Here is a 24962-nt window from a genome sequence, read left to right on the forward strand (position 1 = left end):
TTTAAGAATATTTAAGCAGAACAAGAATTCAGGATATGTGGTTTTATCAAATAATACCAAGTCAGAAGAGGCATCTGACCGGGTCCAAAATGTCTCAAATGTTACAACCTTCTACTGTCACTAGTTGTGTAGATATCACTACATGCATGTGAATAAAACAGATGTTTTATTCTTCAAGCGTTGAGTTGATGGATCTGTTTTTTTATTTACTACTTGGGAAAAATTATTTCCTTTGTGAGCTAGAGTGCTTTAGGTAATGATAAGTCTCATTTAAAGAAAAGAAATAGGGCAGCAGAGTAGGGATCCATGAAATTTTATTTATTTAGCAAACCTGCATTGGGCACCTATAATGTGTTATACATTTGGGCTAGGTACTTGGAATTCAAAGTTAAAGATGAGGTCTTTGTCCTCAAAAAAGAGTTAACTGTGGATAGAGACAAAAAGAAGAAGGAGAAGGAGAAGAAGAAAGCATTACAATTTACTGCAGTAAATTCGGAAGTTCAGGGGTAGAGGAATGCTCTGGGTTCTAAGAAATGCCTAATTCAACAGGAGAAAGTGACTATCTGCTTTGAGAGAGAGCAGTGATGTCAGTCAAATTTCCCAGAGGAAGTGATGCTTGAATTGGATCTTTCAAAAAAAGTAGCTCACAAAAGAAGGAAATGGTCTTCTGGGAAGGGGAAGCAGGACTGGTGATACAGAGTACAGCAGGTCAAGTCTGGTTCAGAATGAGTGGCGGAGTGTTACTGCAGTTTAGAGTCATCTGGAATATTAAAGCAGAATGAAAAGTGGGGCTGGAGAAGTATGCAGATGGTAGATCATGAGGGCTATTGACATACAAGCCCCTGACAGACATGAGCCAATACAAACTGCTCAAACACCACCCTGCAGGCAGACTAGAGGCTGAGGACTTGAGGAGATCAGGATATGGTGCAAAATGTCGAGGGCCTGAAGCAAGAATAGACAGATACGGGTGGTTTCCAGAGATAGTTAGGGAATGGAATCAACACGACTTCAAAATTGATTAGATATACTTGGTAAAGAAGTAAGGAATCTAGAGTGGCTCCCAAGTGTTTAGCTGAGCAGCTGGATGAATTTAGTGCCAGATGTCAACATAAAAATAATGATGGAGGTGGTAAATGATGAGTCCAATGTGGAAAATGTTTCATGTGAGATGCCTGTAGGATGCAGGAGAGAGATGTTTGGTAGTAGATAGATGTTTACATCTGGATACAAGAGTTGGGAACTCGGGGAGAGGAAAGACCCAGCCTTCAGTATCCTGGTGTGTATTGGTGTAGTGCAGCGACATACTTCACCCAAGGTGAACACACAGTGAGAGAAAGGAGGCAGAGAGCAGAACGCAGTGCATGAAGTGGGCAGAGAAACAGAAAAAGGGAAGTGCAGCCAGAGATGTCAGAGAAAAGTCAGAAGTGCGTGGTGATAACGAAAATCAAAGCAGCGAATTTAGAGGAGTCAACAGTGCCAACACTGCAAAGAGAAAGAAAAAGATGAAGTCTAAAAAGTGGCCTTTGGATTTGGACAAGGTGATGAGAGGTCATTTTACTTAATGGAAATATATTCAAAGAATGTGCCCTCAGGAAGGTCCTGAGGAGAGGAAGGAAGATGAGGTGCTTTCCCTCATCTGCATTAAGAGTCTGGAGCCTGCGTGCCCAGAATTAACAGGATAAGGGTATTTCTGATTGCTTCTCAGCTGCCTGGCAAGCTGCGCCTTGGAAAGCCTCGACCTAATTCCTCATATCTGCCTATAGTTTCTCTTGCCCACTTGGGAAGAGGGGAGTTGCGGGGTAGCAGGGAATCTCGGTTCAAACAGCTTCTAGTATTTCTTATCAAATAACTTTTGGAAATGCACATCAGACATCAGAAACATGATGAGGGTCTAAACTTTTTTTTTTTACAGAAAAGAACGACAATTATAAATAGATAAGACTTTCGCTGGCAATTTTGTAGGTTTTTTGGTGCTTTATTATGCACCAATGGAGAATATACCATAGTAACTAGCTGGGCTGAAGTTAAGATTCTAAGCAGAGCTTCCTGGGTAAGCCAATGATACAATAAACTCTGAGGTGCAATAGGAGTATATACAGTGATGTGGCAAAATTGAACCTAAGTACAATATGTGCAGACATAAATCCATGAATCTAGGTTATGGGAATCCATAAGAACAAGAAACTAGCTAAGAAGCTATTAGCACATACATCAGGTAAAGCTCCTCTTCCCCATTCCTTCCCTTTTTTTCTTTTCTTCAAAACAGAAGAATAAGCTGAGTGCAATAAAACTATGATTGCCACGGAAGCAATCAAGTAAAGCACAAGCAGCACGAGAAAATCAACTAGAAGTGTTCCAATTGGTAATTCCTCCTACGTTCTGTGGTTCTGCCACACATGCTTGTTCCGGCCCTGAGTCAATCCCCTCTTCTTTCAAATAGGAAGTTACTTGTACGTCAAATAAAGAGAAGGTAAAGTCTTACTTTCCAAAGACTGCACAGTTTTACTTACTGTTTAGCAGCATGGTTTAATGCATTCTGTTTTCTTAAAAAAGTAATTATATATATAGTAATAACTATATTATATAGTAATATAAAAAGCCAATATAAAAATATCATATTAAAAACACAGTAATAGAGAAAAGGGAGAAAAAGGAACAATTAATATACCACTATAAAACAACACTCTTAGAATATTTGTAAATTCATATCTACACCATTTTATATGTGTGTTAGGCAGTTACAATAGTTAATCAATACTAAATCTATTTTTCACTTAGCATTTTCTACACTGCTACTCGTCTTCATCCATCATTTTGCTTAACCTTTTCCCTTTGTAAGAACGCTCACAATTCTTAGTTATTAAAAATAACTTTATGATGAACATCTTTGTGAATTTTCTCTATATTTTGAATTATTTCCTCCCTAGAATGAATTTCCCAAAAGAAATGACCAATATGACCATTTTAATGGCCAACAGCACATATCAGAATATGTTAATGGCCCTGGACCTAGATGATGTTTGCTATCCCCTCCCCAACGCCCACCCTTCAGCCCCAACCCCACCCCCACTTTAGAGATAGTAGCGTCTCCGTGAAATGGGCAGAATGGAGCTACAGTGCTTACTCTGGGAAATTCACCTTCTTTATAATTCTTATTCCAAAAAATATTAGCTATCTTATGCATCCCTTTAATTTTATGACATTTCATGAGGACTGCTGGTCTAATAAAGTTTGATAAGACATTTTTAATCAAATACTGTGTATATCTATAATTAGGAAATTCAACAGATTGTGTTGTGAAGGAAAAACTGGGCTGGTCTAACAAGATAACTCACAAGTCTAGGAATACGAAGGAGAGGCTGGGCTGGGCTAACAAGATAATTCACAAATCTAAGTATTAGAATACTGATCTGAGTTCTGCTGGACTAACTTGTAAATTTAAGTTAATTAGTGTTGGTTTGCTGTTCATGTTTTTTGCTAGCCGGCTGGATTTTCAAAGATATATATCTGGCTTTGGAATGTTGGTTTGCTGCCTCCCTGCCTCCACTTTTGTGATAATGATGATGCTAAAGCTGTTCCATGCCTATTGGCCGAATACCCCAAGCTTGTATTACCCTATAAAACCTCATGTGCACATCTTGGAGGTGCTCAGAGCTTTGGAGCAGAAGCCCCTCTGAGCCCGCCGGCGTAATACATCTGAGTACTCCAACCCTCCAAGTGGTGCTTGTTTCTTGGCTGGCCTGTCGTTTCCGTAACAGTGTTACCAGTTGAGCTCTGTCACCAATGACCAGTGAAGTTCATAGATACTGCACTGGTTTACAAAATATCCACTTCTCAAACACTTTAGGGCAGTATTTCCAAAACTTCAGTCATTCACATGCTACCTTCACTGTCTTTACCATATCTCCACATTATCTGTAATAGTATTTATTTAATCATTCCCTTAAAGGCAATAGTAAATTGGCTCGCTTTATTTTTACTTAACAGCTGCCTGAGCAGTATTATGCATGAAATCAGACTTTAAAAGCTAATTATATTTTTAATGCACATTAAACTAAGCATAACTCTAATTTTCAAAGTTTGAACATGTGCCACCTAAAATTAATAGTTTGTACACCATACTTTGGGAAAATTAAATTAATATGTAACTGATATTTAAGCTATGATCATCTCTTTCTGTTCTTCAGACATAGAAGAATGATGACATCAGATAATATTCTTACTTTTAAATTGGTCTATCCCACAGAACTCTATAAACAAAGTAAATCACAACATCCTGCAATGGTAGATGTCACTGTCAATAACAAGAAACAGAGTCCCCCATATGGAGGCAACAAATACAACAGCAGAAATATGGAATGAGTTTACACCAAAAGCTTGAATGCACATTCCTGTTAAAATTCTTCAACTCATAGACACAACATTTCAGAAAAGAAAGGCATTTACAATGAGGATTTTATTTTGAAAAGCCATTATTCCCTGAAACAGATTAAGGGACAGTAAAAGTAGTACATGTGTTGTGTTCTGGGAAAGGGATCAGTGAAATTATTTTAGAATGGGTAAAGCTATGGAAGTTTAGAAATATTTTGAAATGCGTATTTAGATCACATAGCACTTCAGGGGAGATGGTTTCTTAAGTCAGTCATGCTCATTAAACAGTATTATTTTATGTGAGATTTATAATATCCATCATAATTTACATATGACTTTTTTAATTAAATTTTTTTTTTAAAGTTTAAAGTAATTATTGGCTCCCTACTCACGCAAGTGGATAGTCTAAGATTCTGGTGTCTTGTGAGGGGAAGAATTTGAAGAATTAATCTCAGACTCAAAAAGACATTTGAGATGAAGAGTAAATAATTATTAGAATAGTGTTAAGTACTTTGTTTCTCTTCAGGCTGCAGGTTGACAGGATTTGGATGGAAGAGGAGGGAAGGCAGAAGTAAATTATTTTGGTCAGTGGGTGTAAAGACTTGATTTGGCAGGTGTTAAGGCCTGGTGTGTCTTCGAAGTGGTATATTAGCCTACACCCACTACTGCCCAAAGTAATGCACATTGTACAGACATGTAATCTGCTGACACACCACCTACCCCTAGGGGTGCACAGCTTCTGTGGTATAGTTATAATGCTCTTTTTATTTCAATTGAATTGGAGGTCAAGGAGGAAAGAGGAGAAACAGAAGGGTGTGGAGACCATGCTGAAGCGTTATGCATAGACTCGTCCAGCAACAGTGATTACATGTAATGAATTAAAAATGTTCTTAACAAGGAGGTATTAGCCAACCAAAAGCAGATACTGTTTTTCATAAGAGTATTAGTTTTATGAAGTAAAAAGAAAAGGAAGAGGGAGATAGAAGCAAATATTACAAACAGAGGTGCCATTATGTTGTGACATAAGTACCCTGCTATCTGATCCTGCCTCTCTTTGTACCCTTATCCACCTGCAAATTCCAAACAATTGTGAAGGATTTAAGCTATGGCTTTCCTAAGTCATCTAGAGTCTTAACTTTAAATGCTAAAACTGGTTAATGAAAGGACTTTTTAAAATAGAAACACAAAGTTTTCCTAGATATTTTCTCTCTATATAACACTTCTCCACATCCAGAATTCCGGCCAGTTCTTTCCAAATGAGAAAAGTGATTCTAAGAGCCTATCTATCTGTTTCTTGGCAAAATTATTGAGCCCATCATAAAAGTGATAGCTTCTGTTATCACCACCTGTGAACTCCAGGCAAATATCCTGGGGTTAAATTTTCAAATAAGTAATGCCAACTCTTTTAATCAAACATCTTGATTAAGAGATAAATAAAGCCAGATGTCCAATAGCAGCTCTAGCAAGCTCCATGACATGAGAACTTTATTATTAAAACCTTAAAAAAAAATGGTTTCTTTTCTCCACTTCCCAATAATGTAACTTTACTGCTTAGGTAGTCCTTCACCGCCCTCCTCCCTTCTCCAATCTGAGGAGTTTTTAGAAATGCAAATATTCTTCCTGGAGCTCTAAACTTATTTAAATGTAGGCGAGAACAGGAGGTGGAAACGGGCTGACAATTTAAGAAAATATTTCCTTAAAAATTATGCCATCTTTTGCACCCCCATCTACTGCGTTTTGTCATTAAAAGGCTGATACTCACCTTTATCTTGAAGAAGAGGAAAAATACTCTGAAATCAGTAAACCTAACTCTAAAAAAAGTTAATTATAGCACAACCTCCCTGAAATAAACTGTTTCTCATAAACAGCCTCCATTTCAGGAAGTAGGACTTTGAAAGAAAACAGCCTGCTATTGTCTCAGAACTTGGTTGTGCAATTCAACCCCGGGACTTTCAGCGGTTCTGCACCATAAGACACGCCCCTTTAGGAACTGTGGTGGTGAAAGGTATTCTGGGAGTTGTATTACTACAGAAAAGTTCCTTCTTCTAAAGAAAGTGCAAGAAAATGCCCTATTTGGACTAAATCAGAATGGAGAGCCAGTGCCCAGAGAGCCGAGGGAAGAGAATGTCAGTAGGAAGTAGGAAACAATGAACATGATACTGTTTCTTATTTGTTGTCAAAAGACAAACTAAAATGTTATGGCTCTATTCAGCGCTCGATCTATTTCAGAATTACTGTGCCAGAATTTAGCTGCTTGTCACAAGAACACCTGTATTACCAAGTTTTTTTGAATGGAAAAGTGAAGTTAGAATTTTTCTCATAGAAAATCTCGTTGGGCTGATTGCTAAGGAGTGTCTAACTGTGTTACATAGTGGACACCTCCCTTCAATCTAAATCTGCGGCTCCAGATTTTGACAAAAAAAATCAGAAGTACATGAAAAGATTTCTTTAAATGTCTAACAACATTTCATCGGAAAAGTTACTGAAGTCAACAGTATTTTAACGTTCTCTGTCCTTTCTGTGCCTACTGGGTTAAAGAAGTGTCCTCTGGGGTGAAGGAGTAAGAGATTTCATTAGCAGTAATTTGATTAGTCTTGGTAAAGCCTTCTGGTATATTTCTCCAAAAATGAGAAAGTGAATGACTCTAATAACTGAGTAATAAGTCCTTGGGCAAGTCTGGTGGTTTCTAACTCTACTTCCCCACAAAATAGGAAAAAGAAATACTTAATTATTCAGCCACTTAGTATTTCAAGTACTAAATAGTATTTAGATCACTTAAAATTTTTATGATAGATCACTATGTAATTCTTAATATATGACCTTAGAAGAAGTTGAGATAACCAAATGATATTAGTATAACAAAACTCTTTCTGTCTCCTTTTATGCATGTAAAGAGTTTTCTTTGTATGTATTTTTTTAAAATAGAATACTGGTTTATTCTTTCAGTAACATTCAACCATGAACAATTTTTTAAAACCCCATAAATCTCATTGAGAAATGCATTTTCCATAAAAGTTTATTCTGTTTAATAATTATTCACCAAAATATATCATTTATTTTTCTTTCTAATCAATTATAAATTCATAATAATTATACTGTATAACTCAATATTTAAAAAATTAATACTTAGAGTCTATGGCAAGAAGAAATAAATTTTTAAAATTTCAATATCCACATGTCTTTATTATAAAGAAGTATGATGAAAAAACTTTTAATCATGTAAACTATTAATATTAAAAGAAAATTCTATGGAGAAAGTGGAATAAAAGTTTAAGGAGATAAATAACATAAACTTCTAATTGTTAAACTTGTACATGTGTTTTTAAGTGGATGACGGGGGCATCAAATCATTAGTATATATAATTTTCATTGGATACTTCTAAAAGAGTTTTTAAACATCTGACTTGGATCCTTTGCAACCATTTAAAGTGATGATAAAATGAGTATCAACTTAAAAATGTGTAAGAGAGTTATTGTTTTTGTAAAATTCTGTCTGAGGGTAAATGAGCAAAAATGTTAGAAACTCAGTGCTTGGGGGAAGGGACTAAATATTCTAGAGCCTATAAAAAGGGCACTGGATACTTGGGAATGGAAAGAGAGAAAAGGGTACCGAGACACCTATCATCCTGAAAGCCAGGTAGGGGGAAGTGATGGATGGGTGGGCCATATTTCAGTGAAGAGGCAGGGGTCAACAGGACTAACTGATGCAGAGAAGTGAAGGAGGATGGGGACAGAGAAGTGTCCGTTGGCTCGGCAAGTAGGTCAAGTACAGCTTTAAAAGAACAAACTCAGTGGAGTGGTGGCAGAAGGCAGATGGCATATTTCTAAAATCCTAGTAAATAAGTAGAGTAGAAAGGGACTCTCCATCTAAGCCTAGACTAAATAAAATATTCAGGTGGAGCCTATTTTTGGAGGAGGTTACATTCCTTCCAAAGGGCTTCAGTGTTGGAGCAAGATGATCTCAAGACCAGCTTAACCCTTTTATTGTATCACTAATTATATTATAAACTTGAAGCCAGAAAAGCTGGGAATAGTGATATTTCTATGGGGATAATGGCCAGAATGTCATTCCGGAAATTTCTTCTTAGAATTACACCTGTAGCTGTCAGCACAATGATGGTAAACATAAAGAAAGAACCTGAGATGGAGGATAGAAGGAGAACTTATTCCAGGTATGGCATTTTTTCTGAGGAAAGACTTATTTTATAAGAAAATGAAATGATTGTGTTTTAAATTAAATAATGTGGGTCTTCTCAGCAGTATAAAAAGTTGTTATTTGTTAGGATGCTAGTAATCTATTATGTTTTAAAAATTAATGGAGAAGCATTAACAAATGAAACCTAAATACTTAAATATAATATCAAAGAAGGTTTTGGGGCTTGTGGGGTTTTTTAAAAAAATTGATTAATTAATTAATTAATTTTTACTGAAAATGAATACTATATGACAAAGTTTAGATTCAGTGAGGCAAAGATTAGCCTACTTGGTTTGAAGGATATGAAACAGGCAGAAACAATGCACCCCCCAAAACTGGCCCTTCTTTTCCTGCTTACCTAGCCTCTGGCTCTCACAAAGAATGACCGGGGTTTCCAGGGTCAGGATCCACTGAGGTCTCTCATAACCCGTTGGTGTCCTCTAACAACAACAACAAAAAGGTGTTCAATTGTTGCATAAAAATTACCATAAATTTAGCAGTTTAAAACAGCATTCATTAAATTATCTGTTCTACGAACAAAATGTAAAATATGTATAAATGAAGACATTCTAAATGTCCATAAAATGATATCGTCACTAGAGCATGGACATTTTATAAGTATTTAAGAATCTAGAGGAAAAGTAATAAAGGTTCTATGATATACAAAAACACAAAAATCAGCACCCATTTATAATTTCAGTGTTTGGTCAGACAGCAATCTGGGCACATTCTAGCTGAGAAACACTGCTGCAGTTCTCACCTGAGGCTTGGGGCGGGGGGTGGTCTCCGGCAAGGCTGGAAGTTGTTGACAGAATTCCAGATACAGGACCAAGGTTCCCATTTTCTTGGTAGCTGTTGGCAGGGGACCACTCTCAGCTCATAGATGTCAACCACAGTCCCTTGCCATGTGTTTCTCTGTAGGCAGTCCTTGACATGGATGTTTGCTTCCAGGCCAGCAGGGGTGGTGTCTCTGACTTCCTGAAGGGCTTGGCCCTTTTATGGATTCATGTGATTCGGTCTGGCCCAACCTGATAATCTCCCTAGAGTTCCCAGATAATTGATTAGAAACCTGGTCACAGGAGTGATATCCTATCACAGTCACAGATTCTGCCCACACTCAAGGGATTGTACAAATTGTGTACACCAAGGGGTAGGAATCTTGGGGGCCACCCTAAAGTCCTGCCTGTCAGCAACTTCCCCAGAACTGCCTCCAGGGAGAGGCAGAACAGATGGCTCAAAACAGGCTGACTCCTCCTCTCCCTCCAGCCTCCAGGTGTCCTGCCTCTGGGGGCTCCAGTTTTCTCCTCACCATCTGATCATTCTCTCAAGGGCCTGGATTTTATTGCAGTCCTCCATCATGTGAAAAATGTTGAGGCATCAAAGCATTGAGACCTTTCTCTCAGGAGACTTCTTTCACTTGGTTCTTTCTAAAAAAGCTTTAAAAAAATTTTTTTTAATGTGTGTGTAACCATAATGCATGCAAATGAGAGAAAAATCCAAACATTTTGAAAAAGTACACAGTGAAATGTATCTCCTACCTCCACCTTCTGCCCTCTCTCAAATTCTTTTTCTCAGATTAACCTATATTACAGTTCTATTTCTTGAATCTCTGCAGATAGTTCATGCATTTACAAACTTTTTTCTTCTCCTACAAACGTAGCATTTTTGTTCTGCACTTTGGTTTTTTCTCTAGTGGTGCATCCAGCAGACCTTTCCACATACGTCTAAACTGTTTCCATTGCAGTTGCTTAACCCCAAGAACAGGGAGAAAGAGAAGTCCAGACTAGCTTTTCTTCATTTCCATCTCAACACTTTGGGCCTTCTCCTGAGCCCCATTTAGGGGATTATGATAAAAGAGCTGAGTTATCTCAGTAGATTCTGAATGTTTTCACTGGTTGGCAGAGAGCATCAGCCCTGACGTGGGGCATTCCTGGGTTATTCCAAATCTGAACATCTGAGCTGGACAGGGGAGAATTAGATGAATCTGTATCCAAGGTGCTTAGAGTACATTGAGCAGAAGGCAAGTATCATATAACCCAGTTACCATCAAGCAACACAAACAAGCAATACTTTTAAATTTTTTCCTATAGTACGTGATTGTATTTCCACAAATTAGCTTCCTCTATTTTTTATTATAAGTGAAATACAGTAGATTTTCAGGTACATCAGCTTAATCGTGGGCTTGTGGAAGTATCTAAAAACTGTTTTTAGGATTCTTTCCATGGACAAATATTTCTGTAGTTCCAAACAAGGAAAGACCTGAATTAGAAATTATGTTGAAATCCATATTGTGGAGGTGGGAGTGGTGATAGTAATGCGAACAGTTACTGAAGGGGGCACCATCAATTGAATATGAGAGCTAAGACAGAATTTTACTTTATTGTTAAACATTAATACAATTTGGAAATTTCAAATTGTTCAAAGCTAGACAGAAATACATTGGATTGTGGGCATTTCATGTTATTTTCAAATTAAATGATTCATCTCTGATAATTCAAACAGTAAATCTCTCTCTCTTTTGTATCAGTAATATACATGCCTAGTGTTTTCTTCTGTTTTCCTTTGATAAACAATTCTGGTCTGACTTTTGGGGTACCATTTCTCTGAAGGGTTCTTTTTAATCTCTCAAATTTGTAGCCTAGGAATACTTTAGCCCTCCAGAAAGCATTTAGCTTCTATACTCAGCAACACTCACAGCCTTTGGCTGTATTAAGTGAAGTTAACCAAGCTTTAAAGCCATCCAAAGCCTTCCTTCATTAAATTCACAGGAAAGAAGTTTAACCACACTCTGTCTAATTTAAAAGATGTTAACAGTTCACCAGCAGTTCTGAGCACAAGAGACAATTTTCGAAACTTCAGAATCAAAGAATGGGTTTGTCAAAATGACACACTCACATCAAAACTAAAATTAAAATTATTTTATTCCTCTCTGAAAAGGAAACCTGCAAATAAAAGGGCCTCAAAAGCTATTTCCGGGAGGTGTGTTCTCATCAGCACATGTGTGATGTTGGCATATGCAGGAATCCTTCATTTCTTCAGCCTGATGTGATTTTGGCTGAAGTATTTTCACACACGCTTTTAGTAATTCCCTTGTTTTTTTGAGAAATCATAGCCTGAGATGAGGATATGTTATAAACCTCTTTCTATAATATCTAGTAAACTTTCAGCACATAAAGTTCTACTGTATTTCTTCAAATAGCAAAGACATTTTCAATGAATGATGTTCATGTTTTTCCATAAACGCTATTGTTACTCTATTTAAACTTTGAAATTGAGTAACAATAAAACAAGTAAAATCAATAGTAAAACTAAAATAATCTATTAAAAATGTTTTTAGTGGTTTTACACAAACAGAAACAGTAATAAAATAAAGCACATATTAGAAATTACTTTGCCTAATTTAGATATTACTGATTTAAAATCTTTTTTTAATTGAAGTACAATTGACTTACAATACTATAACAGTTCCAAGTGTATGAAAGAATGATTCAATATTTTTATATATTATGAAATGATCACCACAGGTCCAGTTGCCATCTGTCACCTTACAAAGTCGTTACAATATTATTGACTATATTCCCTGTGTTATATATTACCTGTAGTGACTTATTTATTTTATAACTGGAAGTTTGTACCTCTTGATCGCCTTTGCCTATTTTACCCATCTCCCTCCCCTGACAACCACCAGTATGTTCTCTGTATGTGTAAGTCCTTTTCTATTTTGTTTGTTCACTTTTTAAGATTCCACATATAAGTAAAATCATACAGCATTCATCTTTCTCTGTCTGACTTATTTCACATAGCATAATACCCTCTACGCCCATTCATGTTGTCATAAATGGAAAGAGTTCATTTCTCTTCTTTATCCATTCATCTATCAATGGACATTTATGTTGTTTCTGTATCTTGGTTATTGTAAATAATGCTACAATGAACATTGGGGTGAATATATCTTCAAATTCGTGTTTTTGTTTCCTTCATATCAATACCCAGGAATAGAATTCTTGAATCATATGGTAGTTCTAGTTTTAATTTTTTGAGGAAGCTCCATACTGTTTTCCATAGTGGCTGCACCAATTTACATTTCCTCCAACTGTGCACAAAGATTCACTTTTCTCCACATCTTTACCAACACTTGTTACTTGTTGTCCTTTTTTGATAATAACCATTCTGACAGATGTGAGGTGATATCTCATTGTGGTTTTGATATGCATTTCCCTGATGATTAGTGGTGTTGAGCATCTTTTCATGTGCCTGTTGGCCATCTGTATATCTTCTTTGGAAGAATATCTGTTTAAGTCCTCTGCCCATTTTTTAATTGGACTGTCTGGTTTCTTTGATATTTGTTATATGAATTCTTTGTGTATTTTGGATATAAACTCCTTGTTGGACATATTATTTGCAAATATCTTCTCTCATTCAGTATGTTGCCTTTTTGATTAGTGATGATTTCCTTGGCTCTGCAAAAGCTTTTTAGTTTGATGTACTCCCATTTGTTTATTTTTGCTTTTGTTGCCCTTGCCTGTGGAGACAGATCCTCCAACACCCACACAAATATTGCAAATACCAGTGTCAAAAAGTGGACCACTACAAAACAGAAACAGACTCATAGACATAGAATACAAACTTGTGGTTGCCAAGGAGTGGGGGGTGAAGGGACAGACTGGGAGTTCAAAATTTGTAGATACTGACAGGCGTATGTAGAATAGATAAACAAGAATATACTGTATAGCACAAGGAAATATATATAAGATCTTGTGGTAGCTCACAGTGAAAAAGAATGTGACAATGAATATATGTATGTTCATGTATAACTGAAAAATTGTGCTCTACCCTGGAAATTGACACAAGATTGTAAACTGACTATAACTCAATAAAAAAGGTTTAAAAAAATTAGATTACAAAAAAAAGAAGTGGACTGCTTATGTTTTCTTCCAGGACTTTTATGGTTTCAGATCTTACATTTAAGTCTTTAATCCATTCTAAGTCTATTTTTGTATATGGTATAAGAAAGTGGTATAGTTTTATTCTTTTGTATGTAGCTGTCCAGTTTTCCCAATGCAACTTATTGAAGAAACTGTCATTCTCCCATTGTATATTCTTGTCTACTTTGTCATAGATTGATTGATCATAGGTGCATGGGTTCATTTCTGAACTCTATTCTGTTGCAATGATCTATGTGTCTGTATTTGTGCCAGGACCACACTGTTTTGATTACTATAGCTTTGTAGTATAGTTGACATCAGGAGCATGTCGCCACTGTCGAGTGTCTCCTCAAACCTTTAAGGAACAGAAACTTCAAGTGTGCACTTGTGGCTGTTACTTCCAAAAACTATTTTCAGTTTTAAGGCCATTGTTTTTAACCAGTTGTCAGAGGAAGAAAACCATTACTCAGATTAGATCCTGATCTGGACTTTAAGTCTCATTCTGGGTCATTTTATAAATCAAGTTATCTTAAAGGAAACAGAAAAATGGAATAGTGTTTTCAAGATCGTGAATTTTAGCAGTTGTTGCATTTTCTCTGTTAGTGTTATTAATAACACCTACTTAAATAGTCCTTTGCAGTTTATAAAGTATTTTCACAGACTAATTTTAAAGATTAGAGATCAGAAACTCCAATTCTAATAATATTTTATTGTGTGAGTTTACTGGTGTAGTTCAATTGCATGTTTTATCTTCCACCTGCTCTAAGGTTCTTTGGCTGAAAAAAAGGTACTGTGACTGTCTCTCTCTCTCTCTCAGGGAAGGAAGTGTTGATGATTAACGAACAAAACTGCAGCCTTATAGGAATCTGCCTTACTTACAGATGCACCCTTCCTTCCTCATGCTTACGGTTCTTGATTATATCTGACTCCGAGAGTTTAATACTTAACCCCTTCTCAGAACCTCTCTATCAGATGGTGAAGCAGCAAGCGTCACTGTCATTTTATTGCCAGTGAAACAGACCCATAAACAAGTACTGTCCTGAAGTCAAGGACAGAACCGAGACAAATGGGCGGCTTCCATCAGACATTTACCAGAATTGGTGGGCGGTTTCCAAGCCTTGAAATAGGCAGGCCAGTATGACCTCGGTCACTGCAAGCTTTGTCCTCTCGCCGCTGTGCCCAATCCTTTTTCCTCCTCACATAGTCTTGTCTCCTTCTAGATATCTACTGTAGTAGGTGCCCTGCACCTTTTAGTTCATTCCAGATCTTCTCCCTGAGGCAGAAAAATAGTATCACCTTATTCACTCTAGGCTACAAAGGACTCCTGAGGTTGAGAGTTTCCCGTTGTACCGAGCACCAGCCCTTACTTTTGGAACCCGAGACCCTGGGTGTTGAGTGAAGAATCCCTTCGGGTGGATGGGGCGAGAGAGGAAGCGCCTGTACTGCTTGGGCGTCAGACGAGAGCATCACCGGCACTGGGAGGCAGATTAGGAGCCCTGGAGCAAGTTCACGCCCTGCGTGTGCTGTTGCTCGCCCGGAAACTTAACCACTCTCTGGGCCTTAGTTTACTCATCTGTAAGGGAGGCCCACTCTTCCGACCGTGGGGCTTAAATAAGAATAATGTGAGCCAGGCACCTGTCTTGACTGGGAGGTTCAACTCCTCGCGTCCCTCGACCCCGGTCCCGGCCAGCACTTGCAGTGTGTGTGTGTGGGAAGCAGCCCTCAATGTTGAAGTGATTCTGTTCCCTTTTCAAAATCCAGCTCGCAAGTCACATCCTCTTCGGAAGAGGGGCTCTTGTTTGGGAGGTGGGGTCCCCGCCGGCTTACCACGCATCAAACCTGTTCTGGGAGCTCAGAAGGCGGCTGGACTTCTCGTCAGGAAGGGCGACGTCGGCGGCGCGGTCACCGCGCGGAGGAGGGAGGGGGCGAGGGCTGGGCGGAGTCTGGGAACCTCGCACTTCGCGTCCTAAGGGCTCGGGGAGGGGAGGGCGGGGGGCGCGCTCGGCCGGCGGGATTTAGGCGTCACCGCGCGCGCGGGAAGGCCTTGGCCCCGCAGGGCTGAGAGGCGTCTGCGTCTCTCTCCCTCCTCGGCGCTGTCCCCCAGCTCCGGCTCACACCTGCCCCCCAGCCCCCACCTCTGTAGCTGCGGCGCGGCGGGCGGGCGGGCGTTTTCACCGAGTGCGGCGCGGACGCGTGGCGGTGGGCGGTGGGCGGTGGGCGGTGACCGCCTGCGATCCGGGGCCTCCGCCGGGTCGCGTCCATTAACCTCGTGCGGAGCCCGGAACGCGAAGCCGCTCTGGGAAGGACTCCGGGACGCCGAGGTACCTGCCGGGTGGCGGTCTGAGGGATGACGTGGGGACGGTCTTTTCTGCTTATCGCCCGGAGAGGGAAGCTTTGTCAAGGAGACTTTCGGGGTGTTGTACAGACAGTCCTCACCTGCTCCTCCTGCTGGCTCGGCTACGCGCAGACGCTGGAGCAGTTACGGCGTGATCCCGGCTTCACAAAATAGAGTAATACTTGCAGACCAGAGGAAGGAGCACTGAGGAGAAATACTAGAGATGGGATTGTACTTTTCTGTGCTTTGCAATTTTTTTTCTAATCCGTAAACAAGAAAACAATTAAGTTTATGAAGGGTAGCTCACAGCGGTTGCGGGAGACCCCTCGCCGTCGCCCACCGTCCCTCACTCTCGCTTGGCAGAGACTTTCCTGCTGAAACCCGGGGCTCTTTTACATCCGCCTTTCTTGCTTCGGCCTGGTTCATTAGGGAAATAACGTAATCCCTTGTTTTTCGGGACTTTCCCCAGCTTCCAGATTGAAAGAAGAACTTTTCCAAATCCTCTGGAGCCAGAGTCCACACTCAACCTCGCAGCGGAAGTCTGCCCTCACAGCGAATCAGACTGCAATTTTAATTGGACGCAGGCCAGCCAGGCAGAATTGGAGAAAGAAGACACCGTCTCTGATTTAAAAAAAGAAAGAAAGAAAAAGAAAAAAGAAAACCCCCTGAGCTTTACCAAGGGTTTCCTCCTGCTGTTTTGGTTTTTCACGACTCCTTTTGCAAGACCTGTTTAGTAAGTATTGATTCTGCTGAACAGGAGCGTTCAGGGATGTCTTCAAAGCCACACTGCAGGGTGATGACCAGTGAGACGGGTCAGGCAGGATAGCTGCCTTTTTTGCTGTGCTTCCAAGTCTCTCTTCCCCTCCTACTAGCTTAGTGCCAGCAGTTATTGTGGTTCATATGTTAATACAGATGCTACTGTATGTCAGACATCATCAACAGTGTTTTACAAGTTTTTGATATCAGAGATCATAGTTTATCACTTTAATGATAGCCTCCAACTCCATTTAATACTATACAAATCAGATGCTTTATGACTTTGTAAAGGAAATACTTGTTACATGTTTGACTGCATATTAGATGCACATGGTATAAAATTCCAAAGGCACAGAGTGCACAGTGAAAAGTCTCCTTTACACCCCTGACCCCAGTTTCCCTCTCCAGATGTAACAACCGTTACCACTATGTAAGCTCATTGTTCTTATGTTTCTTTGATAATTTAGGCCAATCAGATTTGAAAAAGCTACTTTTGAGTGATTTTTTACATGAAAGATCCAGCAATTTCATAATTTTAGTTTTTTTGGTTAGTTTCTGTCTTTTCTATTTTTCTGCTGTCCACTCTGAAATGTTAGAGATTCAGGCCACTTTGTAGAGGGAACTTGCAGCTCTGGAAATTAATGAATAGATTAGTTTCTAAGTTCCCTGAGGTCAGAGACCAAGGTTTACTCAACTTTGGAGCTCCCTGCAGCCCACCATAATTACTGGTAACATGCCAATATCCATATAAAGGATAACTGATATTCCCAGTAACCTGGTGCTTCACAGCCTCTTCCTCTTATAAGGAGGCAGTAACAGTGTATTTACCTCCTCAACACTAATTCTAGGTTGGTTTCTTGTTGGTTCTAATAAACACACCTCCATGGGTCTCTTCTCTCCTGGTTAGCTACACTGGTTGGTGAAGTAACTGGTAACAGGGAGTAATGTTTGTAGTGGGCAAGAGAAAGGGTGCATTTCCATTCTGTTTGAATCCTGCCTTTGACACTGGCTTTGTGACCTCGGCTACTTGGCTAAACCCTCTGAGACTCAGCTCCTTTGTCTGTGAAGTGATGGTTCATACTGTTATTTTGAAAATTAGGTAAGACAGTATGTATACAGGGCTAGCACTGTGCCTGGTACATGAAAGGCATTCAGTAAGTAGTAGCCTTTATTACTGTCAGGCTTTGTAACTGTTTCAAACATTCATACGATAGGTGAGGACATATGTCAGGGTACATTATGGCTCAGTAACAAGTTACAAAAAGGATTGATTTCTTGCTTGTATGATAAGTCTTTTATGGCTCTGTCTTTGGTCTTTCCCTCTGGGACCCACGCTGAGCTGCTCCTTTTGGGGACTGCAAATGTAACAGAAAGAGGAAAGGATCTACCTGCACAGTGATTTTTATAATGTATGCTTAGAAATAAGCTTCCATGTTTATTTAGAAATAAGCTTCACATTTCATTGATATGATTGTCAATGGAGTGGGAAAGATCATCTTTTAAAGGGGCAGAGCCAGTAGAGATGGGCCTGGCAGTGAGGGGCAGTAAATGTTTGACAGTGACACAGTCTCCCTCAGTGTTTGTTGGAGGCTCACAATTGTGAACCCAGAAGTTCATCAGATGCTGATTGCTTCACCCGAAGACACTTATAGCCACTGATTTATAAACCAGAATGCCAGTTTTTTCCTTTGCAGTGGTTAATATATTTGCCCTGTGTACTAGCCATAAGAGCCTATATGGGTCAAAGTTTTCCTGATGGTGGATTTGCTCTAAAGACTGAGTTCTAAGCTACTAGGTTATATAAAGAACACAAAAACAAGATTTGGATGTTACCAAAAGACATTATCCAGAATACACCATGTTTTAACATCCAGGTCTCCTTTTAGAACTGTTACTGTCCGAAGTCCAGAAATGAATTAGAGTGGTGGCAGCGTATCCTAGACAAGGCAGAGATCATGACAAGAAGTTTCTTTTTACACTCTTTATTTGTTAACAGCTAATTCTTTCCTTGTCAACCAATAATTGCATCATCTCATGATTTGTTATGATTATTCTTTTAAGCTGTCTGCTTCTTAAATGTTTATTATTGTAATTAAATTATCTTCAAGTCCTGCAGTGTAGGATTGATTAATTCTTGTCTTTGTGTGTTAGTTCTTGCTGCCTTTGGTTTTATAGTAATTTTTACCACCCTTGCCCCAAGATTTTGAATGTTCCTCTCTGTTTTTCTGCTTATAGCTGGGCATTTGTTGTCTGCTTGAGTAAGGCAATATGATATAATAATGTCCAAAAAGAGCCTATTATGAAAGTAAATTTAAAATTACAGATATATTTCCAAATCAATAAAAAAGAAATTTTCTTTGGTTATGTCATTTGTTGAGTAATTGAATAAACTGAGTTTGATTTTTAGCAGCACAACTTTGCAAAACAGAAAAGATTCTATCTTAAAAGTACACAGCAGCAAGCATAGAAAGAAAAGGAAAACATTCTGCTTTTTTCTTTTTAACCAGCATTATTTGATACCAATATCTAATACAGATGGCAAACAAAAAACAATAAAACTACAAGTCAGCTTCGCTTAAGGCCATTGCTCCTCAAACCCCTCTGTAAGTCCTGCATAGTATTTAAGGAAGGCCGGAGGACTCAGCATCACCCTGTATCTCCTGGTGTAATAACCACCACACGAGATTAAAGGAATTCTAGGCAGCTATTCAGGACTGAGGTATATTTATATGTATAGATACGGAAAAAATCACCTGTTGGTATTACTAATCAAAAAAAAAATGCAAGGTCTAGAATTAAGTACAGTATGTTCCTATTTGTGTAAGAAATTTTTTTTGTATGTTTAGGTATGTGTATGTCTTTGAGCACACACATATTTATTGTGTTTCAGACTTCTGTAAGGATAAACGCAACTTTTACAGTAGTTGACTCTCAAAGAGTAAACAAAGGATTAGGGTGGAAGTAAGATACTTAAAAAAATTCTTTTTAAATGTTTGAATTTTTTAATCATGTGCATGCAGTTCTTTTAAAAGAAACTAAACTGGCAGTTCTGTGTCAAAATAACTTCTCATAGATTTTAGTAACTAATTCTTCTGTCCTGTTTTACTGCTTATACTACTCCACTGATTATTAACGGTACTTATAGTGTAGGTGGAGGACACCAAAGGGCCGTGCACTCAAGAGGGATGTGGTTAACAGTAGTTGGATTGTGTTGCTTGTGGTTAATGACAGTTTGTCTGTCTAGTCATTAGGAACCATTGACAAAAATAAATAATTTCAGTACAAGTACAGACTATATGATATTTAGAACTACCTCAAGGAGATTTATTTTTCAATTAAAAGCGTATAATGTCTACATTTTAAAATTATAGAACAAAATAAACTTTTAAAGCATTTACTGTTTTTAAACCTTTACTTACTAGAAATCTAAGTTAGGATATACAGGACAAATGTTGCAGTTACTTGTTTATAACTTTTAAATTTCTTTAATCAGATTTCATAACTCATAGTATCAAATTATAATTCAGTTAATAAACTATAGATTTCTTTATGTGTATATCCAATGAGGGTATTCGCACCAAAGGGATTCTTTATTCCTGATTTTCTTTTTAAAATATAGCTGTCCTATTTTGTCTGTGCCCAAGTCACTCAATTTAAATGAGAAAGGAACTGAACTGAAGTTTCTTTATCCTCCCCCCAAATCACTTTATCAATAATCATTCCTTGTTACTGTCCAGATTATATGTGTAGTCTTACTGTCAAACTAGAAATGAAAAATAGGAAAAAGTAATGCATCATTTCTCATGGGGCTTAGTATAAGATTTCACGTTTCTACTAGTTAGTTGAAAGTATTCTATGTATCATTTTCTTAAAGTCTAAATAAATCACCTATCAGAAAATTTTCATCAAAATATTATAATCCAAGATCTGAGTGCTTGACATATGGGAGTGAACTAATGTGCTGATTTGATTGTTGCAGGCAGGTCAGATTCTGGTGCACATCATGTCTGGTTTTGAAGATGCTGACACGGAAGAGACAGTAACCTGTCTCCAGATGACTGTTTATCATCCTGGCTACCAGCGAAGTGGAATATTCCAGTCAATAAGATTTTTTAACCGAGAGAAACTCTCCTCCAGTGAAGTGGTGAAATTTGGCCGAAATTCCAACACCTGTCATTATACGTTTCAGGATAAACAGGTTTCCCGAGTTCAGTTTTCTCTGCAGCTGTTTAAAAAGTTTGGTAGCTCAGTTCTCTCTTTTGAAATTAAAAATATGAGTAAGAGGACCAATCTGATTGTGGACAACAAGGAGCTGGGCTACCTAAATAAAATGGACCTGCCATACAAGTGCATGGTTAGATTTGGGGACTATCAGTTCCTGATAGAGAAGGAAGATGGAGAATCATTAGAGTTTTTTGAGATTCAATTTACTTTGTCTACAACACCACTCTTGCAAGAAAACAACTGGCTACCAGAGCCCATACCTGAGTGTGGCGGTTATTCATCTTCCTCCACCCAAAACAATTCTCCTATAGAAATGGGTGAAAATGAATGGTGAACACACAGGGCTAAGAGAATCATGGCTGAAGAACTCTAGACACTTTATATAGATACTTCCCTTATTAAGAGTTTATCAGTGTAGTATATTATTGTCATCTGTCATTTGAAGCCTGTCAGTTGTGTTAGTCATTGCTTTAGGCTCTTGTTGCATTGCTGGATGTATAAAGAATTACTGTAAGTGTACTCTGTAAGTGTTAATACATAAAAAGTATCCTTTGTGATGAAGGATTAGTGTTCTCAAAATAAGGTTATGTTGCTTTATTTTTATGCTTGATTTTGGTCCTACATTTTGTATTGTTTCATTTTGATTTGTACAGAACCATCTCTTGGTTTGGTCATACTATTTCACAACAGCCATTTGTTTTCAAGGTCAGAGCTACAAGCAAGTTATTATGGGTGTTGTAACCTGTTGGTACTTATAGTACCAGAGTACTGGAATAGAGCATAGTGTGTTTTAGTGTCTGTGTGTCATTGTGGTTTTAATATGGGAAGACTTACTTAAACAATAATATTTTGATTTTCTATGTTTTTTTCCCTATAGAATTATAGTGTTTATGCCAAGACTACAGTTCTCCTTGTTTATATTCAGCATCTAAAACCAGTATTTTAAACATTTTCATGAACCACTGTGTTTAGAATTATTTTTCATTTTTCTTACCAAATTTTGAATTGTTTACATACTACAGATTTTTAAATTCCATGAATTCAAAATTTTAACAGCATCTGTGTACGTAAATAAAATCAAAGTTTAATTCTCTAACCATTTTCTTTGAAACTCTTACTGAACACAGGAAAGGACTGTTTTTAGACTACTCTGAGGAAGGAATGCAGTAGGCAACAGGCAGAGGCTCTGGCTGGGGATTCAAATAATCCAGCTGTGCCCCTCATTGCAATATTGGCTCCATTAGTTCTTCACATCACATGGTGAGAACCCTTCATGCCACCCAAAGAGAATCCTTATCTCCCAATTCTGGTTCAAGGGAAAGATCACCTTGGGTCAGGTGCCCACCCTTCTACCAGTCAACTCTCCTCAGGTCCTGTTAAATAATGGTGGTTTCAGCAAATGACCATGTAGATACTAAAGGCATTTCCTCAAAAAATGGCCACAGTGGGGTGGGGTTGAGGGCAAACAAAAATATCAGTGTTTGATACAAAGTACTACAGCTAAGTTGTGAAACTTTCAATTCATCGCTTAAGGACTTTTTGTCCCAGGAAGTTGATTTTTCTTGGGTTCTTTAAATAAAGGGGTGTGTTAATTGGTGCCTGTGTTACAGTCACAGGCAGTTTCTTTTTGAACCTGCAAGTTTACGACAAAGGGGTGCATTCCAATGGTGAAATCTCATATCCCATATGATTATATAACCATATTCTAGAAGATTCTGTTTCTACTATCTACTTAATGCATTAACCTGAAGAAGCATTACTTTTAGGCTCTAACATGAATGTATTTAATATGCCTTGTAGAAAAATTAGCTATAATCTTACTACCAGGAGATAATTATTAACACTTTGTGTTTATATATTTGGTAGCTGCTTCCATGTTATCTCATGGCCCTTTCTACTTTTCCAGTCCTCTAACACTTAATTCCTTATAGTAATTGTTATGTTAAAATAACAGGTATGGTTACTATTTTACTTACTGGACCCTGATTGAAACAATTAGAGCTTCCATTTCAGGTGATGACCAAGGATGAGCACTATGAAAACTGTAGTTGGAATTTACGGGGCTTCTAGTAGGTACGAGTTGTCCTCAAGTTCAATCACTCACCATTCTACTATTCAACCTATGTGAAAATATTTATTTGGCCTTAGTATCTCTAACAATGCTTTTAGAGCAGGACACTGGTAAAGAAAATAGGAAAGCAGTGGTTTTAGCTCCGTTGCTGATTTCAACATTTTGTTGCTGGTTGGAAGGTCACTGAGGGACTAGAGAGGAGCCAGTTGGCATTGCTTACTAGGATTTTCACAGAAGAGAAAATTGTGAGATGCATGAGAAGTCAACAGCTTTCTTAATACTGTAGTGAAATCATTCTCAAAAGCCAAAATCAAGGCAGTAACATTTTACAAAAGGAAACTTCTGAGGTTAGACAGGCCAAATAAGGTATGATAGTGGAACTTCGCCTTAGGTCAAAGTGCCTTTTTACAATAATATCACTTTTGATATCTTAAAACAATTTTTCAATCATCCAAAGTTAGACTTTTTCTAACAGCTAAGTAAAAAAAAAAAAAAAAACTCCAAACTTCAAAAAAGAAAAACAAAAACCCTCAAAAACAATTCTACTCTAAAGGAAGTAGTATAGTGTTGAGTGTAGGCTCTGAATCATACTGCCTGGGTTTAGCTACCATTTCCTGTATAATTTGTCAGTAGCTCTGAGCTTCAGTTTCCTTTTCTGAAAAATGGATTACATCAGGGTTTCTGTGAAAATCCTGAGCTAAAGTATGTAGACTCCTTACCATGGTATTACACATAGTACGATATTTTGCGTAGCACTGAGCACAAGGCGGTCCTTATATTTAATGGTCACATATAAAAGATATGTTACAGAGATGTACTACAGAGGACAATACTACTTACTTCTGGGTGTCAGAAAAAAAAAACCCTTTAATTTGTAATATTAATAAAAATACTCACATGATAATTTAATATCATTTTCCTAATTTCATTTTCAGCTTTAATATTTCCCGAGGATATAAGAATCAGATACTGGAAATCTGTCTTTTACAGTGAATTCTTTTGTTATCTCCTTTACTGTCAGATAATTAACCAGAAGTACTAAATAAATGAAGATGAGAGAACACTATAAATATATTTGAAATACAATCTTTTTTAGATGTCTGTGTTCTTAAATTATGATTAAAACATCTTTACATAAGTTAAAGTAAAATGAAAATTCTGACTTCTACTTAAAAGATGTATTTCTCCAATTACTGGGGTAAAAAAGCAGGCATAATTTCCAGTTACACTATTTTAGAAGTTCAAGCATCTTAAATAAAAACCTTCACACAACCCCATATACCCTCCAGCTACCCCATTTCTCTGCTCTCTCTGACAGCAACTTTTCAAATAAGTTGTCTAAACTGGCCATTTTTTCACCCCTTGCAAGATACTTCTCAGTTTCTACCCCTTCATTTGTAAAAATGGTAATATACACCAATATTCATGTTCCCAAACCGAACTGACACACCTTGTCCTCTTCTCTCAATGCCCCAGGAGCATTTGAGACCGTGACTTTTCTCTTTTTCTGGCTCCAGTGACACCACATTCTTTGGTTCCCCACAATCCTTCTGTATCTGCTTCTTTTGGCAGGTTTTCTACTTCCTGACCTCTAAAGGTCAACACTTGGTTGGGGTTCTCTGCCTATCTGCTTCCTCGGGGTGATCTCAGCAGGAATAATGACTTAAAATACTATTTACCGACTACTGACTCCTAAACTTGTACCTGTTCTCTGAGATGCAGACATATATCCCATCATCTACTTAATTTCATTCAGATTTCTTATAAAACACCTCAAATTTAATTTTCCAAAAGAGAACTCTTAATTTCCTCTAATCTCCAAAACCTGTTCCTCTCACTACATTTATTAAATCAGAAACCAAGAAGTTACTGTCAAGAATAGCTGCAGTGACACATTGTAAACTGACAATACTTCAACCAAAATAAATAATAACTCTAAAATTAAAAAAAAAAAAGCAGCTGCAGCTGCTAGGCTGACTGTCATACTTGCATGTATTTGGTCTGTAGGGAGACAATGAGCTAAAATAGACAGTTTATTACTTACACAGATAGCAAAAGCAAGACCAGTGTGGAGTCAGTGTC

General features: G+C 38.0%; 2 protein-coding genes across 6 annotated transcripts in view; one reads left to right on the top strand and one right to left on the bottom strand.

Annotated features, from left to right (window-relative positions):
- The window catches only part of ALPK1 (alpha kinase 1), a 119363-nt gene extending 103980 nt beyond the window's left edge, over nt 1-15383 (bottom strand). For 2 of the 5 annotated variants that reach the window (XM_072938533.1, XM_072938526.1), the window contains exon 1: nt 6137-6315. The gene's annotated coding sequence lies outside the window, so the exon portion shown is untranslated. Of the gene's footprint in view, nt 1-6136; nt 6316-8927; nt 9010-9329; nt 9565-14586; nt 14768-14861 lie in introns of those variants that run through there. The other 3 variants (XM_072938544.1, XM_072938539.1, XM_072938547.1) reach the window with 3 other exon arrangements.
- An 84-nt stretch (nt 15384-15467) lies between these two features.
- TIFA (TRAF interacting protein with forkhead associated domain) lies at nt 15468-21892 on the top strand. The gene is made up of 3 exons (XM_006212031.4): nt 15468-15815; nt 16299-16562; nt 20565-21892. Exon 3 carries the CDS (start codon nt 20589-20591, stop codon nt 21141-21143), a length of 555 nt encoding a protein of 184 aa, XP_006212093.1. The 5' UTR covers nt 15468-15815; nt 16299-16562; nt 20565-20588; the 3' UTR covers nt 21144-21892.
- The last annotated feature ends 3070 nt before the right edge of the window (nt 21893-24962 follow it).

Source organism: Vicugna pacos, chromosome 2, assembly GCF_048564905.1.
Source record: "Vicugna pacos chromosome 2, VicPac4, whole genome shotgun sequence".
Lineage (NCBI taxonomy): Eukaryota > Metazoa > Chordata > Mammalia > Artiodactyla > Camelidae > Vicugna > Vicugna pacos.